The following is a 20,448-nucleotide window of genomic DNA, read 5'->3' on the forward strand; positions in this document are numbered from 1 at the left end:
AAGAGTATAAAACTTAAAGTTTTTTGTTAAATAAAATTTCCTGATAAAATAAGTTTTAATGCTGGTTAGGGACAGGTTGGTCATCCTCTGGAAGATGTCTAAATGCTTGATGTGATTTCCTTTTCAAAGGGAAGGTAATCTTTTCTAAGTAGTGATACATATTATAAGGGCCTGCTGTTTTAGGTTAGAAAAGATGCATGATACAACATAAGAGCCTCATATAGACACTGTACATCTTCTAAATTCTAAAACCTTAAGCAAAGATATGTACAAGATGGCCAAAAACAAGTTTAACAAATTTTTCATGGGTCAAAAGAAAAATGAGCAGGTAAATTGTGTTCCACAGTTGACAAAATTCAACTCTATATGATTGATAGCCTGTTGCTTTTCCTGCCTATCCCTAAGTTACTTTGGTTTACAAGAACTGTTAAAAACAAAGAAGACTGCTTGTAGGGGCATCCAACCCGCAGCCCATGGGCCGCATGCAGCCCAGGATGGCTGAGAACGCGGCCCAACGCTAAGTCGTAAATTTGCTTAAAACATTATGAGATTGTTTTTGTGATTACACGTTGCAATGTATTTAATGTGTATGTAAGGTGCCCAAGACAACCCTTCTTCCAGCGCGGTGCAGAGACGCCAAAGGTTGGACACCCCTGGTTAAGGACATAATGGAGGCTCCATTTAAAAAGTCACCCGCCTTTCCATCCTTTAAAAATAATTTTCAGCTTTTAATGTGATGTCTGTCAGTTAACTTAAGCCTCAAGGTCAGTTTTTATTTGGTCTCTAGAGCTAGTTCACTTTCTCTGCACTCATCCTACACGTAAAATCCTGTTTCCCAACGAGGTCAATTTAGGAATGTGAAGATGGGGGGAGCGTGGCGGGCCCCGGCCAGCTAACCAAGGGACGTCTGACCTGCTTCTCTCGTTCCCAATGCAGCCCCAGCCTTGCTCCCACCTCGCATGGACACCCTCTGTGCTCCGAAAGTCAATGACTTCAGAGTGATACGCAATTCTGCTCTTTCATTTTAAGTTTTTCCAGCTAGAAGGGCTAACAGAAAAAAAAAAATCACAATTCATCCTGTTTTATAGCTATCCAAATAATGAATTCTGTGGTCAGTTACAATCTGTAGGGACTTGGCCAGGCCTCAAATGTCTGTTTGAAGATGGGCATCTTACTGATTTTTGGCCATGTTGGCTCACCCCTACCCTAAATCCTTGACATGGCTAATAATTCATTACCATAAAAAGAGAAGGCTTGAATTTAAATCCTACCAGTTGTATGACAAATCACAAACCAAGCCTCACCTTCTACTTTTTTAAAGCGGTAATAATACATGTCACCCTATTTCACAGTAGTGTCATGAAGATTATAAATGAGAGGATGTATACAAGAGTGATCTAAAAATAGAGCTATAAAAATGAAAGTTTATATTATTATAACAAATTCCCCTCAATGGTCAAATATGCTTAGAGATTTGTTTTTCATAATGCTAAAATAAAACTAAGAAGTTCTTAGACTATATGACCCCAATTCAAAGGAAAATGTTTCAATGTTTTACATAAAGCTTTACTTTTCACACGTTCTGAATCTCAGAACTACCAATTCTCCTGGTTAGAGAGCAGTTAGCGTAAGTATATTTATTAGTACTGTCTAAAGGGCAAAATCTGGTGCTGGAAATATAGCTCACTTCTCCAAAGAAGATCTACAGATAGCCAATAAGTAGATGAAAAGATGTTCAACATAATTAGCTGTTAGGGAAAGGAAAATCTAAACCACAGTGAAATGATCCTTCACACTCACCAGGACGGCCAAAATAAAAAGACAGACAATAACAAGCGTTAACGAGGATGTGGAGAAGTTAGAACCCTCATGCACTTCTAATGGAAACGTAAAATTGTGCAGTGCTTTGGAAAACAGTTTGGCAGTTTCTCCAGAAGCTAAACATAAGAGTTTCCGTATGACCCAGCAATTTCACTCTTAAGTAAATACCCGAGAACTGAAACATACATCCACCCAAAAACTTGTACAGAAATGTCCATGGCAACATTATTCATAATTGTCCCAAAGTGGAAACAACCCAAATAGCCATCAACTAAAGAATGCATAAACAAAATGCGGCATATTCACACAATGGAGTATTAGTCAACCGTAAAAAGGAATGCAATTCTGACATAAGCTACAGCATGGATGAGACCTGATAATATCACGCTAAGTGAAAGAAGCCAGATACACAAGGCCACATGTGAGTCCATTTATATGAAATGACCAGAATAGACAATCCAGAGACAAAGAAAGTAGATTAGTGCTTACCAGGGGGTAGAAGAACTGGAGATGGGGAGAGACTGCTAATTGATACAGGGTTTCTTTCTGGGGTGCTGAAAATATTCTGGAACCCAACAGAGGTGTTGGTTGCACAACTGTGTGATTCTACTAAGAACCATTTAACTGTACATGATAAAAGGGTAAGAGGTACCTCAAAATAGAGTTCTTAGCAATCTCCTGGAACTTCCTTTGCTTGTTCTTAAACTGACTCCATAATGGCTGAGTTTTTAATCTCACTTCTGATTGGAGGCACGTTCTTCTTAAGACGTTTCTTCTACTCTAAGAATCTGGTGCGTGGGCTCAGCTGCTCTAGTTTTCATACATCAGCTACTTCCTGATTTTGTCTTTGACTCCTATTACTAGCTGCTTCTACTTCAGAGATGGAATGCCTCTTGCCACTGATCATAAATTTGGCACATTCTAGCCCACCTCCATCCCTTCACTTGACCTTTCTCGGGGAATCAGACCGATTATGAGAGGTAGGGTATGCTGGGCTGCAACGCAAACTTTTCCAGATCAACTACATGTGTTCTGGCTTTCTGACCCTCCTCCAGATCACCATTTCTACAGAGGATTTGGGAAAGAGTAAACACTTGCCATTTATCCTCATATCTCACTTTTGATCTATAAATCAGACAAGAAGGGAAACAACTCTTCTCTGGCAAATCTCAGTCCACATGGTCTCAATAACAAAAAATCCACGGTAGTGGGACTATGTCTTTTACTAACCTCTGTATATCATATTAGGTTGACTGGTTAGGTAGAACGCAGTATATAGTATTTAATAATTCCCTAGTTCTTTTAATTAATGTAATAAAATAATATATAGCAGTTACAACTACTATTAATTAGCTATTAAGTGTCAGGCATTATACTATGTACTATACTATGTCTACTCCTCAAAACAGTCCTATAGGGAAAATGTCATTTGCCTAGTAGAGATGTGGAACTGGGGATTCGCAGATCACCAAATGTGCCCAGGGTCACACAGCTAATGCTGGCAGTGAAACCAGAATTTAAACCCAGGTTTTTTCACCTAATCTTTGCCCATCTTTTATATAGAGCTCATTAATTCAAATGCCAATTTGGTTCACTTAAATACAGACCATGTTGAACAATGTGTTCACTATATTTTCAAACGTACTGAACAGATGAATTTAAATGGCAATTTTTACAGTTTTTAAGTGCCATGAAAGAATACTTTTGTTTGTAGTTTAACCATTAATTTTTCTTTAATAACAAAAATAACAAATTACCAGACATAGCATGTACATTTATGAAAACAAAAACCGAGAAAAGACCAAAGGGTTCACAGCTGACTCGTGCTAACGTTCAGGACCCCTGACCCCACCAAGGGCGCGTGGGGCACCGGAGCTGAGAGCGAGGGTCCTAGGAGAACGGTCGGCCCCGCCGCCCTCACTTCCCCGGACTGCCCCAGAGTGGCTAGGGCCCCCCACGCCGCCCCGGCCGGGGCGGCCACCGCCAGGGCTGGGCTCCACCTCTCCTGAGTCCAAGGGCCACCACGCGACGTGACTGTCAATTCTCCCAGGCAATTAAGTCAGCCTGTGACATTCCTTTTTCCATAGCTAGTTCTACCGCGTCAGATGAGTTCTGGGAGTGAAAACTGTGGCCTAACACAAAGGTAGTGTAACAAGGTTACACTATTTCTGGCCATAAGGAAAATCAAGTGACAAGGTCAAAACAAACACACATCTCCATGCCCATTAGGAACAGAACCTGCTTAGGTGGACCTAGCTCTGCAACGAGGAGGTATCAGTCAAACTGTGCGCAGTTTCTGCTTCCTTCTGGAATTACATAAGCCTTCTCCAGCTCCTTAGCAAGTCTGCCATTTCCTGTTGCTCAACTGTTGAACAATGGGCAGACTGTCGCCGGTGTTTTCATTAATTGCACCACAGGCTGAATGGCATGGATTACCACACAGTGGACATTTGGAAGTGACCCTGTTTCCTTTGTTCAAACAATGTATCTGAATGTCTCGGTAAAGGAACAGATTTTATTTGGGTCTTCAAGAGAATTAAGAGATATCAGGACCTCAGGAATTTAAATTGCATCACTTTGTTCCAATTATTATTTTATGACTTGCCTGGCTCCCCCTTATGCCTTCTTATCCTCGGCAGTTATGTCTAGGTGGGAAGGTGGGGAAGAAATCTCAAAACCTCTAAGCAGTTTCCAAAGCTAAATATGTCTTTGTCAGGCGGATTACCCTCTTCCTCCCTGCCCCCCAGAATAGAGCTAGAGAGTGACGCTGAAAGGCAGCAAATCAGGAAAAGAAAAAGAAGATCAGGGTAAACATAAGAGCGTTCCCTGGACTCTGTGAAGACATGATTAGTTCGCAGCACACTGACACCTTAAAAGATCTTTCGCCTCCTTGGGAAGTCCCTGACCACTTTCTCTCTAATTAAAGGCCTCCTCTCTCTGCATTCCTTCCGAGTGGTGCCAGGGAGGCATGAAGCCTCTTGCACAAGTGCACTCTAGCTTCCCTGACTGTGACTCTCTAAGTCCACCTTCACTACTACCATAGTCCTCAGGGACCCTGGTAGAAGGGCCCTTTCACCAAAAACGTGATGGATGGGACATGTAGAAAAGTTAGCCTCAAAAGAGGTGGAGCTGGCATTTGAAGATGTAAATGTGCGATCATCAGGGTTATTTTTGAAATTTTTTTATTTATTGACCTGCGAGAGAGAGAGTAAAGGGGGGAGAGAGAGAGAGAGAGAGAGAGAGAGAGAGAGAGAGAGAGATGGAAACACCAATTGGTTGCTACATTTAGTTATCCATTCATTGATTGTTTCTTGTATGTGTCCTGACTGGGGATTGGTCTCACAACCTTGGCGTATTGGGACAACACGAACCAACTGAGCCACCTGGATAGGGCTTCAGGGTTATTTAGGGATCACTTTTGAAATATAAAAACACACTGTTCAACTAAGAAGGAAATATTATAAAGGGATATCGGGTTAGGGAAAGTTAGCATTAGGTACAAACACAGAGAGAAGCTGGGAAGTAAAAATTCTTGCATTAAGAAGTGAAGAGAATAAAAAAAAAGCATTTAGAGTCTCAAAGCTGGGTTTTAGATCGGGGTCTGAGTCCCAGCTCCAGTATTTAACAACTGTGTCACCTTGAATGGTTTACCTTTCAGGCCTCTGAACCTATAAAAAATGGCAGCCGTATTTTTATTATCACTACTGCTTCCTTCAGAGAGGAACTGTAGACGCCATGTTGGTAGACGGCGTAGGTGGATGATGAAGAAAACCTGAGGGCCGCATGACTAACCCGGACTCCCTTTCACAATGTCCAGAATGAAACGAAAATAAAAGTAAGTTTGTATGACCTAAGGGACGTATTCGATATTTTAAAACCTGAGCTTAGGCCCTGGCTGGTGTGGCTCTGTGGACTGAGTGCCAGCCTGAGAACCAAAGGGTCATGGGTTCGATTTCTGGTTTAGGGCACATGCCTGGGTTGCGGGCCAGGTCCCAAGTGGGGGGGCGCGTGAGAGGCAACCACACGTTGATGTTTCTCTCCCTCTCTTTCTCCCTTCCCCTCTCAAAAAAACAAAAAACAAAAAAACAAACAAAGAAAAAACAACCCACTGATCTTAGGTGACTAAACAATATAAAATTGAATTAATCATGTGCTCTAAAATTTCCTTATTTGGGCACCCAAACCATCCATGAACACAACCCCTTCTTTGATTCAGAGCGGGGAGAACAGGCCTTCTGGGTGGTGTGGAGGTAAATATTTTACTGCTGAAATCCTCTAACTCAGCAGTGCCCAACCTTCCTGGCACCAGGGACTGGTTTCGTAGAAGACAATTTTTCCACCAACTGGGGTGGGGGTGGGGGAAGACAGAAGGCAGAGCTCGGGCGGTAATGCGACAGCGCCCACGGGTGTGGAGGCTGGAGGCTGGGAACTCCTGCTTTAACCTAAACCTAAAACACAGACAGAATACCCCCGACTGTCAGGAGGAGATGCTGATGATGCTGATGATGATACTGAGACAATCTGGGTATACGTCAGTTGACCCCAGAGTCTGGGCTCCTGCACACTACGCTGGATGACCTCTCCTGACATGCGGGAGCTCACAGGCTCACATCATCAGCCTCGCAGACAGCTGAGGTGATGGCTCTTCTTTGCTACCCATATTCATCCAGCAAACACTTCTGAGCACCAGGGAAGAAATGAGACCAAGGGGAACCAGGAATGTGTTAGGTACTCGCTGCTGGCACGTACTGATGGGAGTACAGGATTCATCAGGCAGCGACGGGGACCAGATTCCTGCAGGAGGGAGCAGAGCAGAAGGCATGGAGCCGGAGTGGAGACCAGGCAGCTGTCTGAGTTTAGTGGACTTTGGAGACAATAGCGATGATTATTACAAGGTGGAAAGGCAAGTGAGTGACTGGTTAGAGTCTCTGGTCTCAGCAAGGGTGAATGAAAGAGAGAGCGCTGAGCTACCTGAGGACAAAGGAAGAAATCATCACTGAATCTACGCTGTAATTGTGCCACGAATATTCTACAGATTAACATCACCTCCTCCTGGGTCTTGCTACATTTGAAATAAATGACTTTTACTCCCTAAAATAACCTCATGGCCTACAGAGGGCTTGCACAGTCACACCCCATTTGCTCTGAGCACACGTTGGCTGCCACCTTAACTTTCTGCACAATTTCTAGTAATGGTTTGGTATAACCTTAGACAGGTGATCAGTTCTCTACTCATGTGTAGAATGAGAACTGAAGAGTACACCTGAAGTCTTATAATATTAAAGTACAGCCTGTCAATATGGGCAGAAAAAAGTTAACTGCTGCCTCAAGCTTTAGGGACACATCTTGGAACCTGAAAGAATTAGAGTGGTGGTTTGTTTTTGTTTTTTTTGAAGAGTATCAATCCGAAAGTGTCCTCCCAACTAACAACAGAGATAGCAAATAAGTCTCCAGTCCAAAATATCCAGGTAAGTATCACAACGACTAGATTGTTAATAATGTGTAGACTCTTGGGTACTATGATTTTCATTGGTCCAAAAATTGGAGAAATTCTAGTTATAGACAGAGTTTTGAGCAAGAGTCTCTGGGCTTGCTCTTTACTGATTCTAGTTAGGAGGTCTTTGCATTCAAAGTTCCTTTCTAGTAAAGCCTTCCTGGCCCACCCTACCTAAGCCTTCCACCCTAGTGACATTTCAAATCCCCTTTCTTGCTTTATATTTTTATTCTCAGCACTTATATTACCTGCTCTATGTTTTGCTTCTTTGCCTTGTTTGTCACCTGTTTCGCCAGTGAAATGGAAGGGCTGTGAGGGAAGGGTTCCGTTTTGGCCAGTGACCCACCCTCAGCACCTAGAACAGAGCGCGGCACATGGCTGGGCGGGTTCATAAATGAGACAGGCGCACGCACACAAAGTTCCAAAGGCCGATTCTGACCTCAGTGAGTCAAAAGTTACAATGCTGTGTCCTGGTTTTGTCACTTAATGTTAAAAGCTTAAGGGTTTTCTTAATATCACTTGGTTTTCATGATTGAGAAAATTTAAAACAAGTGAAATTTACCATGGAACCTTGCACCAGCTAGTCTTAATCTAAGTTGGGCAATACATGCATTTTAGGAATGTAAGTTCAAGGGCAGCACAGATGCTCAATATGTAGCTCCAATTTCACTATGACCCTAGGCACACATGTAGATGACATTTCTCAGCCTTCTTTGTAATTAGCCAAGTGACTGAGCTCTAGCCCAAGAGATGTACAATACTTACAGGTTTGGCTCCTAAGAACCTCGATCTGTGCTATTTCATTCTCTTTCTCCTTCCGACAACGGACGCCATCGGCAGCGTGGTCCTTGGGTATGCCCGAACCTCAGGCAGGAGCAGCCCGGACCCCTGCACTTAAGGGAGGAAAGTAACCTACCAACCAGAAACATCTACCCTGACCATGAGCAAGAAATCAACTTCTGTTGTGTTTGAGCCATTATACATCTCTGAGTACTGACAGAAGCAGTCTAGCCCATCCCACCTGATACAACTCTCATAATCTTTATTTTCTCTAACAGAATTGGAAAGCCTATATTGAAATAATGGAAGAATATATTAAATTGTTATTTAACAAACATTTAATAAATGTTACTGTGTGCCAGGCATTGTCCTCATGATTGCAGCAATGCTCAGATTTGTTAAAACCCTTGTTTGTCTTCACTCAAAGAGATACAGGACAGGGACTATCTTTTCCCAGTCCTGCTCCTGGTTCTATAACCCGCGCACTCCTACAACGGCTTACCAGCTGGCGTACGGATGCCCTGCGCTCTTACACTGCCCACTGTGGCAGACTGGAAATGAGCTGTGGAACGGCGCGGAGCAGAGGCTCTGGCCCCCAGCACGTGCGGCCAGCACTAGGAAGGCTGGCAGTGCCCGCTGTCTAGGGGCATGTCTGGGGCCGACAAACCTGAGGGGCGGGGGGATGAGGCTGCTGTTCACACATGCTCATGGGACAGTATACAGAATCTCAATGGAGTTAAATCTCGGAGCAGTCAAATGACTGGGCTTTGCTCTTGCCTCGCCAAAAAACACAGCCCACATTTCCAAAAGGCAAGTAATAAACTTGATTGGGCCCTCTTCCAGGATTTCTGCCATCTGGCAGGGCAGCGCTGGTGTAAAGGAAGCGTGGGGCCAGGCCGAAGGAAGCAGTGCATGACAGTCCTTACGGCCAGACAAACCAGAATGAGCCCAATCCCCCATCTCTATTTCCTGCCACCCAAGGGACCAGTTGTATTTCTTACCAAAAAGAAAGGTTGCCCAAAGGACAAGAAGGGGGGGGGCATTATAATTATATTGTAAACTCTCAACCTGAAATTTACACCAGAGTTACTTGTAAGAGAGGAAGGAACACAAAACTTTTTTACTTCAGTACAAAGAAGCCCAGCATCTCAAGGTTCTTGTGAAAATTTGTAGTTCAAAAAACAACACTCCCACTCCATTTTATAATCTGAGGTCAAGCAAGCAGCAACCAATGCCGGGATATGTCTCAAAGCAGCAACAGGAATCTAATGACGTTACCATTTAAAGGAGAGTCACAGTTCAAGGCAGTAGGCCAAGGGGAATAACCTCACCTGACCAAGGGTTCACAAGAACCAGGCTTTGAACGGAAGGAGATCAGAATGAATGCTAATGGCAGTTCAGACACTGGTTCTCTGTGCAGCACTATGAGCAGTGGATTTAACCTTGACCAATCCCTCCCCCAGGCTCATGGGAGGGAACACGGCACAGGAAGTCAAGGTCAAATACCTGGAAAATGGCTCCAGCTAGGTCTTAAATATTACAGTACTTTCAACAGAGAGAATTCCTACCTAGCTCTGCGTGCAGATCCCAGAATGGTAGCTTACACCTTCAAACACCAGTTAAATCCCTACTGCATGAAAGGGAATAACTAAAAGTGAAATGAAAGATTCCAAAGAAGTAGACATAAGTAGTATGGTAAAGCAGGAAAGAGAACTGGAATCGGGAAGACTCATCTAGTATCTTAATTATTAACTAAGAGAAAAAACTGTGGTTGGGCAAGTTCCAAATAAACTTCAAACACCGTGGTCTCTTTGTTTGTTTAATGAAAGAACTAAATTAGAGAAACTTCACAGTCTCTTTATACTCCTATGTAATCATATTGCTTTCTATGGATTGCAACTCTTTTTCACCTATTCATCTGAACTTTCCCTTCAATGCTTCACATTAGTTTATGCTAAAATAGTCTGCTTATGCCCCAGCGGGGGGCTCAGTTGGCTGGAGCATCCTCCTGTACAACAAGAAGGTTGTGAATTCGATTCCCGGCCAGGGTACATGCCCAGGTTGCAGGTTCAATTCCTGGTCAGAGCACATACAGGAGGCAACCAATCAATCTTTCCCTTTCATATCAATCCCCCCCCCCCCATCAATGAACACATCCTTGGGTGAGGAATATAAATATATATTAATATATAAGTATATAATATATATATTAGCCTGCTTATCAGTGTACCTAAGAATGAAAAACACTGAGACTCCCGGAATCATATCCTGAATTTAGTTTCAAGGCCTTTAAGCAAGCACGTAAGAACTGTAACAAAATAAAACTAGTGGCTTTATCTTAGTTAAGAGGTATTCCCATTTATTTACACATTGATAGCAACTAGAGGGAGGCAGAAATGTGATCTAGGTGAGTGTCAAGAATTGCTCCAAATGTCTCAACTCTGTCATACCGGGGCTGCGTATTTGCCACCAGCCTCCTTTCCTCCACCTTCCTTGCCTCTGGGGAAAAGCACCCACATTACGAAGACGCTTCTTTACCTTTCATTTAACCCAAATTTCAATGACAGGTATAACCTAAAACTGAAAGTGTCTGCCTGTCAACTTGAAACCTTAAGTAGAAATGATGAGATACAAAAAATTCCCAAAATGACAGGTGATATATCTATAGCCTAAAAACTGAGAACTGATGGTTCATTGTCATCCCGTCTCACATTTCCCATGAACCTTACTGAGGTGGATACTATTCTCATCCCCATTTAACAGAAGAGGTAACTGAAACTTAGAAGACCTAAGGTCACACGGTTAGTTAGAGGCGAGGCCAGGACTTGAACCCAGGCAAAGAGGCTTTGCAGTTTGCCTCAGGACCACTATGCTCCATCACCCACGAATACAAGGCAGAGGTTTTCTCGCTCAGCTGAGCCCTCGGTGCCTCCCAGTGCTCACAACTGTACCTCTCCCCAGTGGTCACTCTCAACAAATGACCTCCCCTCTTCTTCACAGAGAACACACAGGCTTCTCAGGTATGACGACCTGCGCCAGGTAGCCTCTTTTTATAAACTTACCCATATCCTTCCTTTTCTCTCAAAATAAATAGCCCCGCAGCTCTAAATCCGATCCTTTCTTATCCCCTCAGGAAGCTTGTTCTATGAATCCCCTCTCTATCTTTCATCTTTTCTCTCTCTTCCCCCTTAATCTGTAAACATGTTCAAGTATCCCACCTACAAAAAATAAAAACAAACCCTCCTTTTATCTTTGCCCACATTTAATTCCATAACTTCAGCCACTCTTTCACTCTGTGACCCTAGACAAATGACTTTCTCTAACAGACTTTGATTTCTGTGTCTAAATGCAGAACATTGGACCACAGGGTCCCCAAGTCTCCCTGCCTCCAACAGTCTATGATTCTCAATGCAGAGAAGATTGCTTTGACTAAGTTTAGTTTCTTTACTGTCCCCTGAAGCCCCAAAGCTAATTTTCTTCTAGGACTGCCAAGCTGTTCCCCCAGCCAGCAGTACTCTCCTCTTACCCTCCATTCATTTCCCAAATCTTGGTTTTCCTTTAAGACCTAGTTTAACCCTCACCTGCTCCAGGAAAGCCTGATCTTTAACTCTTAGAGAACTTCAATTATAAACCATAATTGAGCACTTTCCATCAATAGTGCCTCATCTTTCATATTACTGTTCTGTGTTGCTTTGTTCCCTCACCTAGACAGCTTGCAGCAAGCAGGGACTTAGTCACCTTTCTCTGTGGCCCTACAGGTCCTCACACTCAGTGGGTCTACAACAGGTGCTCAGCGGTGCGGCTGGCCGACTGAGGGGTCATGACCCCATAGCCATTAAGGAAGCCAGTGGCCAGTGCATATTACAGGACTCCCCGATTGTGAAGGAAGACCACCTCTAACTTCTCCTTTTGTCTCATACACACATTTTTAAAACATAAACTTGTCATTCAAGAGCAGCATCCAAATTTAGCAACAGGAAAGCTCAGCCAACTCCTTGATTTTTCTTTTATTTGACTCAGACACGGTTACAGTCGTGTTTCCCTTTGACCCAAACTTAAGTGATCACAAGCACCGTAACTTTATAGGCCTCTGGGTGAGTCAGGTTCTGCACTTCCACTAATGCATATTCGCCATGGTTATTAAGTTCCCTTACTTTTCAATACATATAGCATTATGTTACTTCCTCACTCTGGCAACCAAATTTCCAGGAAACATCTGGAATAATATTAGAGAGTTGGTGTTTGATTAGAACTACATCCTCAGCTTTATTCATTTGGAAATGACTAATTTCAACCCTTGGGTTTGAATTGAGTACAGATGGATGTGTGCTTCGGGAGTTCGCTAGCACTTTCCAACAGAGACAGTAAGTCGCCAGTGAAAACCCTGAAAGAGCGCTCCCCTCCTCCGCTCCGGGAGAACTATGGGGGTACTTACTGCTCAGCGCTGTGAGTGCTGACAGGTCAGGGTCTTCCAACAGTCCTGGGTGAACTACTGACCACTCAAGGTGAATCCCGAAGTTCCTCAAACAGGATTTTTAACTCAGCTTAATTGTTTTAAATGCTCTGGAACACTGGTTCTCAACGTTGATTACAGATTCTAGAGCACTTTCAAGAATACCAGTGCTCAACTTCCCCCCTTCTCCACCCCCCACCATTTGAAGATTTCAATCTAACTGGTTTAGAGTGACACCCATACATTAGTATTCTCTTAAATGCAGATCAGCTGTACTGAATGAATTAAGATATTACTGTTAAATATTTTAGCTATGATAACAGCATTATGGCTTTATTTTTGACAAGTTTTTATGTTTTATTATTTTTTAAATTTTTTTATTGTTGTTCGAGTACAGTTGTCTCCCTTTTCCCATCCCCACTTCCCCCGCCCCACCCACCCCCACCTCCCACCCTCAATCCTTCCCCACTTTGGCTTTGTCCATGGGTCCTTTATACATGTTCCTTGACCTTCCCCTCCTTTCCCTCCTTATCCCCCCCCCCCCCCCCCCCCCCGGCCCGGTTACTGTCAGTTTGTTCCTTATTTCCATGTCTCTGGTTATATTTTGCTTGCTTGTTTGTTTTGTTGATTAGGTTCTACTTACAGGTGAGGTCATATGGCATTTGCCTTTCACCACCTGGCTTATTTCACTTAGCAAAATGCTCTCCAGTTCCATCCATGCTGTTGTGAAGGGGAGGGGCTCTTTCTTTCTGCTGTGTAGTGTTCCACTGTGGAAATGTACCACAGCTTTTTGATCTTCATTCATCTACTGATGGGCACTTAGGTTGCTTTCAGCACTTGGCTATTGTAAATTGTGCTGCTATGAATATCGGGGTGCATGGGTTCTTTTGAATTGGTTTCAGGATTCTTAGGGTATAATCCCAGCAGTGGAACTGCCGGATCAAAAGGCAGTTCCATTTTTAGTTTTCTGAGGAAATTCCATACTGTTTTCCACATGGAGAACCCTAGTACATTGCAGTATGGAGAATACTGCACCAGCCTGCATTCTCACCAACAACGTACTAGGGTTCCCTTGAAAAGGAGTTCTTCATTGGTTGAAAAACCGGTGAAATTCAAAAAAGGTCTTCATTTAGTTAACAGTATTGTACCAGTGTAAATTTCCTGGTTTTGATTATTGTCCATATGGTTCTGTAAGATGCTCACTTTAGAGGAAGCTATGTGAGGGGTATACAAGAACTCTCTGAATTATTTATGTGATTTTTCTCTAAGTCTAACATTGAATAAGATTAAAAAAAATTTTTTTAAAGAGTCCTTTACTTTCAAAATACATACTTAAATATTTATGAATGAAATTGTAGGCTTGCTTGAGATTTACTGCAAAACAGACCAGTTGAGGAGGTGACAGGGATAAGTGGGGGTATGGATGAAACAGGAGCGCTGGCGTGCTGACGCCCGTAGTCGGTGGACACTGAGTACGTGACGGTTCACCGTATTTGTCTCCTTCAGCACATGTGTAAAATTTTCCATCCTATATACCGGAGGGAAAAAATTCCCAGGTGATTATGACACATATTCAGGGCCAAGAAACACTGCTCTGAGTCTTGAAAATGTATAAGGAGAAGCTCTGTCTTGTACTACCAGCTAAAATACTCTATCCAGCTCTTTTAAAATGAGCTAGTCAATCTTTCTGTACTCCACTTTCCTAAACTACAAAATAAGAGATGTGGATTAGAGGACCTTTCAAAAAGAAGACAAGAAGCATTAAAAAGTTGATTTTTTCCAAAATTGTCTCTCTAAAAGTTAATGTCATGGCTAATTTTTAGCACAATAGTCAAAAATGGTAAAGACTTTCTTATGTCTACAAGGGCATTTTCCAAAGAAGTGTCTTAAAATATGCTGTATCTGTAAGATGTTAATAGATGTTACCGAATATAAGAGTTCTGAGATCGAAAAGTTGGAAAACTACTGATTTTCCTTACTGTAAGATTCCTAAGAACTTTTTTAAAAATAAGATAATATGCATTGTGACTTTCCAAGGTGGTGATGGATTATGCAAAAAGTTAGATCCTCCTTACATGGGCTAGTTTTTATAGAACTTATATTGGAAAATATTACTGTAGATCAGTGGTTTCCAAATCCCAGGTAATGGAGAATGGCATAAGAATCATTTGGTTAACTTACTAAAATAATGATTCACAAAACACAGCCTAGACTAGCTCTGGGACAGGAGAACTCAGTATTAAAACAAACAAAAATCCAAGTGATTCTAATGCATAATCATGTTTGGGACTTGAAGCTATGTAGATCACAATGGAGTAAAATAGTTCAGACCATTTGAAAGGCCACAGCAATGCCAAACAATATGAAAGGTCACATTTAACAGTCTTCTAAATAAAACACTTTCTAGAGAGAAGATAGGCATACATGCATACTCCATTTTATGAAAGGTATGTGCTAATACGCTGGAGGTGGTGACAAATTCAAATCTATCAATATACTGATGACTACTTTGTAGTTTCAAGGATGTACTATGTCCATTTCTAATAAATGATGAATTCGCAGTGATTCTCAATCTTGTTCTTGTGTGTTGCCTCATGTCCACATTCTTCCCTGGCCTGAGTCAATGACCAGAACGATTTTGTTAAACAGCTCCAGCAGGTGCCGTTCTCATGAGTGGTTTCTCCAAGACAGAGCTCCTGACCCTTTCCTTATATGACACTACTTCAAGACGGCAGGAATATAAATCCCTTCTTGAGCAAAAACTTTAAAAAACGTATTTACTTATAACTTGGTGCTCCTAGAACTATGCCATGCAGTGGCCCAGGCAATGAAATAGTCCAGCTTAAAGTACCTACTTACTGTTATTAATAATTACTCAACATCCTACCATATTCTTTAGTTTGCTAAGTACTTTCGCATAAATTATCTTGTTTTTTTCCTTACAAGACCTTGTGGGCCAAATAGGGGCAATTGTTTCCATCCAGCCAGTAAGAATCACTGAGCTTTCACATGCTAACACAGTGATAAAATACAATGATACCCTATTTGAAAATAAAAGATAAAGGATATATAGAAACCAGCTAAAGCCGTTTTGAAGATAAACTATTTAGGGCAAATTAGTATGGCAGGATGTTACACATACTAATAAGAGCTAACACTTACTTGAAATAAGTCAGTCAGAGAAAGACAAATACCATATAATTTCACTTATCTGTGGAATCTAAAGAACAAAATAAATGAACAAACAAAACAGAAACAGGTTCACAGATACAGGGAATGGAGTGATGGATGCCAGAGGGGAGGGGAGGGGAGGGGAGTTGGAGGACCAGGTGAAAAGGATAAAGGGATTAAAAAGTACAGATTGGTATTGGTAAAGTACAGCACAGGGAATACAGTCAATAATACTGTACTGACTACGGATGGTGCCAGGTGGGCGCGGGAATATCAGGGGGCACTCTATATAAAGTGCATTATTGGCTAACCACTACGCTGTACACCGAAAACTGACTCAATATAATGAATGTAAACTGTTACTGAAAAGTAAAATTCAAACTTTAAAAAAAAGAGCTAACACTTAGCTGAGCAACTTAATCTTCACTCAACCTTTGGGGTAGGTAACTACCACTTAGCCCCATTTTTCAGGTAAGAAAACTGAGATCAAGAAAAGTTGAGTAACTTGCCCAAACAGTAAGTGGTGAAGCAGGATTCAAACTCCAGATTTGGTTAACTCCATGGACCACTCTTTCATCATCATATTTTACTATTAGGAAAGAAACCCCCAAAGCAATGAAACTAAATGTCAAAACTTAGGTAGAAAATGACTCCTTCCCGTAAAGCTCTACTGCCCAGTACAAAAGCAACTCAGGAGTCTCAGGGAATCACAAAAATAGGTCAGCAATGTTATCTTCCCACCCTGCTTACCTCTTTGATTCGTTTAACCAAAGCATTCTGATCAAACGCTACGGCCTCTGCACACTGATGGAGGTGATCTTGATATCGGAGGCAGAGCTGCAACACCTGCTGAGAATCCAGTTTCTCCAATTTGGTATTTGTTGGGGAAGTCTGGCCACTCAACAGCCCTTCAAAGCAGAAAGGAAGAATGAAATCAAATGAAATGGAAATTACTGTTAATACACTTAGAATAAAGTAGGTTAATAATAAGTTTACTAAAGACTAGGTAAGAGACCTAAATTTAATCTTGCATCTTTTGTTACACGCTAATGACAGTCATAGCAGCTATCATTTATGGCGCATCTATTATGTACCAAGCACTGACAAAGTGCTTCCTGTGCATTATTATATACTTATAATCACCATAGGCAGTATGGCATTATTAGCCCCAATTTACAGATGAGGAGTTCAAGACACAGAGAGATTAAGGAACTTCCCTAAAGTCACACAGCCAGTAAGTGGTTTCTCCAAGATAGAGCTCCTGACCTTACGACACTATTTCAAAGTATCAGGAATATAAATCCCTTCTTGACTGAAAACTTTAGAATATGTATTTACTTAATTCCTTTGAAGAATGAGAATGGTTGAGAAATTGAGAAAAAGAAATAAAATGTATAAAGAAATTGCTAGGAGGAGATGCAAAAATAAAAATTTTTTTTTAAGTGAATAGAATGTCAGCTGACATACCATAAACCTCATTCTTCACATTTTATTTCAACAAAAGTTTAGTCATATAAGTATTAAATTACTGCACATTTGCATAGGACATTATATTTTCAAAGCCTTCCATACAGAATTATCTTACTTTTCTTTAAGGTATATAGAACAGGATAATTATTAGCGTTTACAAAAGAAGAAGTCGATTAGGGTGGCTAAATGACCTCCCCATGGTCACACAGCCAAGTTCTGACGAAGCCCACCGACTTTTGGCCAAGTCCATTCTGCTAAGCCAAAGTTTCACACACTTTTTAGTGTTACAACCCTTTACCCTCTCAAAAATTACTGAAGACCTCAAAGAGCTTTGATTTAGGTAGTTTATATCAATATGCACATATTAAAAATTAAACTGAATAATAGTATTTTAAAATTATTTTTATGTTTGTTTATTCTGGATATATGCTTATGATTCCTGTAACTTAAATTAGTTGTACTCTGTTATTTTCTGTGTAGTTCATGGTGTAATTCTCTTTTTGCAAATTAAACTGAGTAAAAAGAATTAAACTGAGAAAATTCTTAAATATTGACTAAATCTTTTAAAAATGACAATAATCCCAATAAATATTAACAAATAACATATTTTAAAGAAAATAATTATATCCTCCCAGACAAAAAAGTGAAAAGAGTGGTACTTGTTTACATTTTTCTAAGTCTTTTTCATGTTTGGTTTAATAGAAAACAGCTGGAGTCTCATAGCCACTTCTGCATTTAATATGTTGTTTTTTCACATCATGTAACCTCTGGAAAACTCTATTGTACACTTGTAAGAGAATGAGCATAATTAACAAATGCCTCGGTATTACTGTGAAAATGACTTTGACCTGCGAGAATCCCTGGCAGGCTCCCGGGACCTCAGGGATCCCCCCCACCACATTCTGAGAAGTACTATGCTAGACCACGCTCTACCTCATAGCAGAGTCAGTGATAAAGCACAAGGCATGCCAAAATGAACATGACAATGGGGCCATGCTGGGCATGCTTAGGGGGCACCTACCCACACCAAAAGTCATCTTGGGATCCCTTCCCCATTCCTGCCCCGAGCCACTGATGTCACTGGTTCAGAGGTACTGGGGCCCAAGCCAGTGCTCTTTGGCCCCCAGACAGGCTGTAAAATGCGCTATCCAGCAGGCCGTCCCGAGAATCCTTGGAGTGTCAGTCAGTCACTGCTCTCAGATCTTCATCTGCCTGACGCAGCAGAAGGCAGGGCTGACCCTGAGCCCTGCCTTGCTCCCTAACATTCCACTGCTGATCCCAACACAGAGAGCCCAGTTGCCCCAGGGGATCTGCCTCTACACAGCCCCTCTTGGTAAGGCAGGATTTTGCAGGAATGGGAATTCATTTTTGAATTGAAATTTTTTATTGAGATCCTGTGTACAGGATCTTGTGTATCTCTTTACCCAGTTTCCCCCAGAGGTAACGTCTTACAAAACTGCAATACAATATCACAACCAGAATACTGACATCAATACAATCCACTGATCTTATTCAGATGTCCCCATTTTACTGTACTTACACTCATTTTTGTGCGTGCACACATGTGCACCAATGTATTAATTCTATTAAGTTTTTTCACATGTGCAGGCTCACGTGTCCATCACCGCACTCAGATCCTGAGCCATTCCATCACACAAGAATTTCCGGTGTCGCTTCTTGAAACCACATCCACCTCTCTCTCATCCTTACTAGGGGAGCATCCTTAATCCCTAGCACACACTAATCTGTTCACCATTTCTAAAACTTTGTCATTTGAAAAATGTTTTATAAACGGACTACTACAAAACCCTTACTCTTCCTCTTAAAAAAAAAATGGGGAGGGTGGATTTCAAGAAAGCTGCCAAGTCTATAAGGCACACTAAGGTGTTCAAGTGAAGTTGCCCAGACAACTTCAAAGTAAAAATAAATGACACTTTAAATCACCCTTACAAATCACAATTGTGCCCTTTAAATCATCTGAAAACAAAGCTCAGCTTTATGGATCTATTGTCAGAATGTGCTTCTTCGACTCACAGAAATCTGAAAATCTGCCACAAATCCTGCTCTAGATCACAGAAGGAACAACACAGAGAAAAAATGATGGGCCACTTTTTCCGCTCTTGAAGTTACAAAGTTGTAGCAACTGAGGCAAATTCTAGAAGCAATGAATACAAAGTACTCCCATCTCTCTCAAGTGTCAAGAACCCATCTCCCTCATTTTGATGAATGAACCACCCCTATCTCTTCTGATAAGAGGAGGGAAGAGAACAGAATGCTGGATTAATTGAGAGATGGTACATTTTGTCACTTTTCGGAGACCACTAACCACCAGACTTCAGAATTGTTTGTATTCTGAATGCACATTAAGGATTTTTACAAATCCTCTGCTCTCTCAAGCCCCAGCCACCACTTCCTGTGCCTTGCCGCCAGCCAGCTTCACTCATCCGCATTACCTGCCTGACCTCGGAGGGCCTCCAGCTTCACCCCTCTGTTTTAGTTCTTACCTAGGTTATCTAATAATAACCTAAACCCTTGAGTAATAGAGAATTAACCATATAGCACCTTGAAATCATTTTTGTATAGTTTCATAAATGTTCTTTATAACTCAAATTTTATCTTTTTTTCTTATTACTGTATAAATTTTCAAACACATATAAAAGTAGGAAAAATATATATACCTAAATATTCACTATCTAGATTCAATAAATAAGACTTCATCATATCTACTCCATCTTTCTCTCAATTTTTTTATATTTTTTCTTTTCCTGAGCCCATTAAATATTATAGATATCACAACACGTGCCTCCTAATACACTATTCTTCCACATATTTACGGTCAGTCTTTCATGGTAAATAAAAGTGTCTAAATTATGTCTTCCTTACTGTGCTAAGAAACAGAGCCATTACCCTCAGTTTTCTAATAATTCTTCTTTAGCTTGATACAGTGACAAACACAAAATAGATGTTTACTGAGTTAAAGACCTGATCGAATAGATTCCATATATTAAGAGTTAGGTTTGCAAATGATAAAAACTGGAGACATTCCCTATGACCCTATTGAAACCACTTTGTTTATATGGGAATGGAGAGAAGGCTCCAGGGAAGGGGTCAGGACCAGGACTGAGTATCACGCAGATCAAGCAAACTGCCATCTGTACCTACCTCTCTGTGTAAAGTGTTGAGTGGAAAAATAATCAGGGTTAGAAATTTGGAAAATATTTTGCTGAGCAATCTTTTTCTTTCTGAAATGCCAGACAGC

General features: G+C 41.4%; 1 protein-coding gene across 2 annotated transcripts in view; it reads right to left on the reverse strand.

Annotated features, from left to right (window-relative positions):
* The window catches only part of BORCS5 (BLOC-1 related complex subunit 5), a 71,007-nt gene that overhangs the window by 9,910 nt on the left and 40,649 nt on the right, over nucleotides 1-20,448 (reverse strand). For both annotated transcript variants that reach the window (XM_054591418.1, XM_054591417.1), the window contains exon 3: nucleotides 16,470-16,627. In XM_054591418.1, coding sequence (XP_054447393.1) covers nucleotides 16,470-16,627 — 158 coding nt within the window. The remainder of the gene's footprint in view (nucleotides 1-16,469; nucleotides 16,628-20,448) is intronic.

Source organism: Pteronotus mesoamericanus, unplaced genomic scaffold (assembly GCF_021234165.1).
Source record: "Pteronotus mesoamericanus isolate MK-2021 breed Mesoamerican mustached bat unplaced genomic scaffold, CSHL_Meso_final scaffold_21, whole genome shotgun sequence".
Taxonomy (NCBI): domain Eukaryota; kingdom Metazoa; phylum Chordata; class Mammalia; order Chiroptera; family Mormoopidae; genus Pteronotus; species Pteronotus mesoamericanus.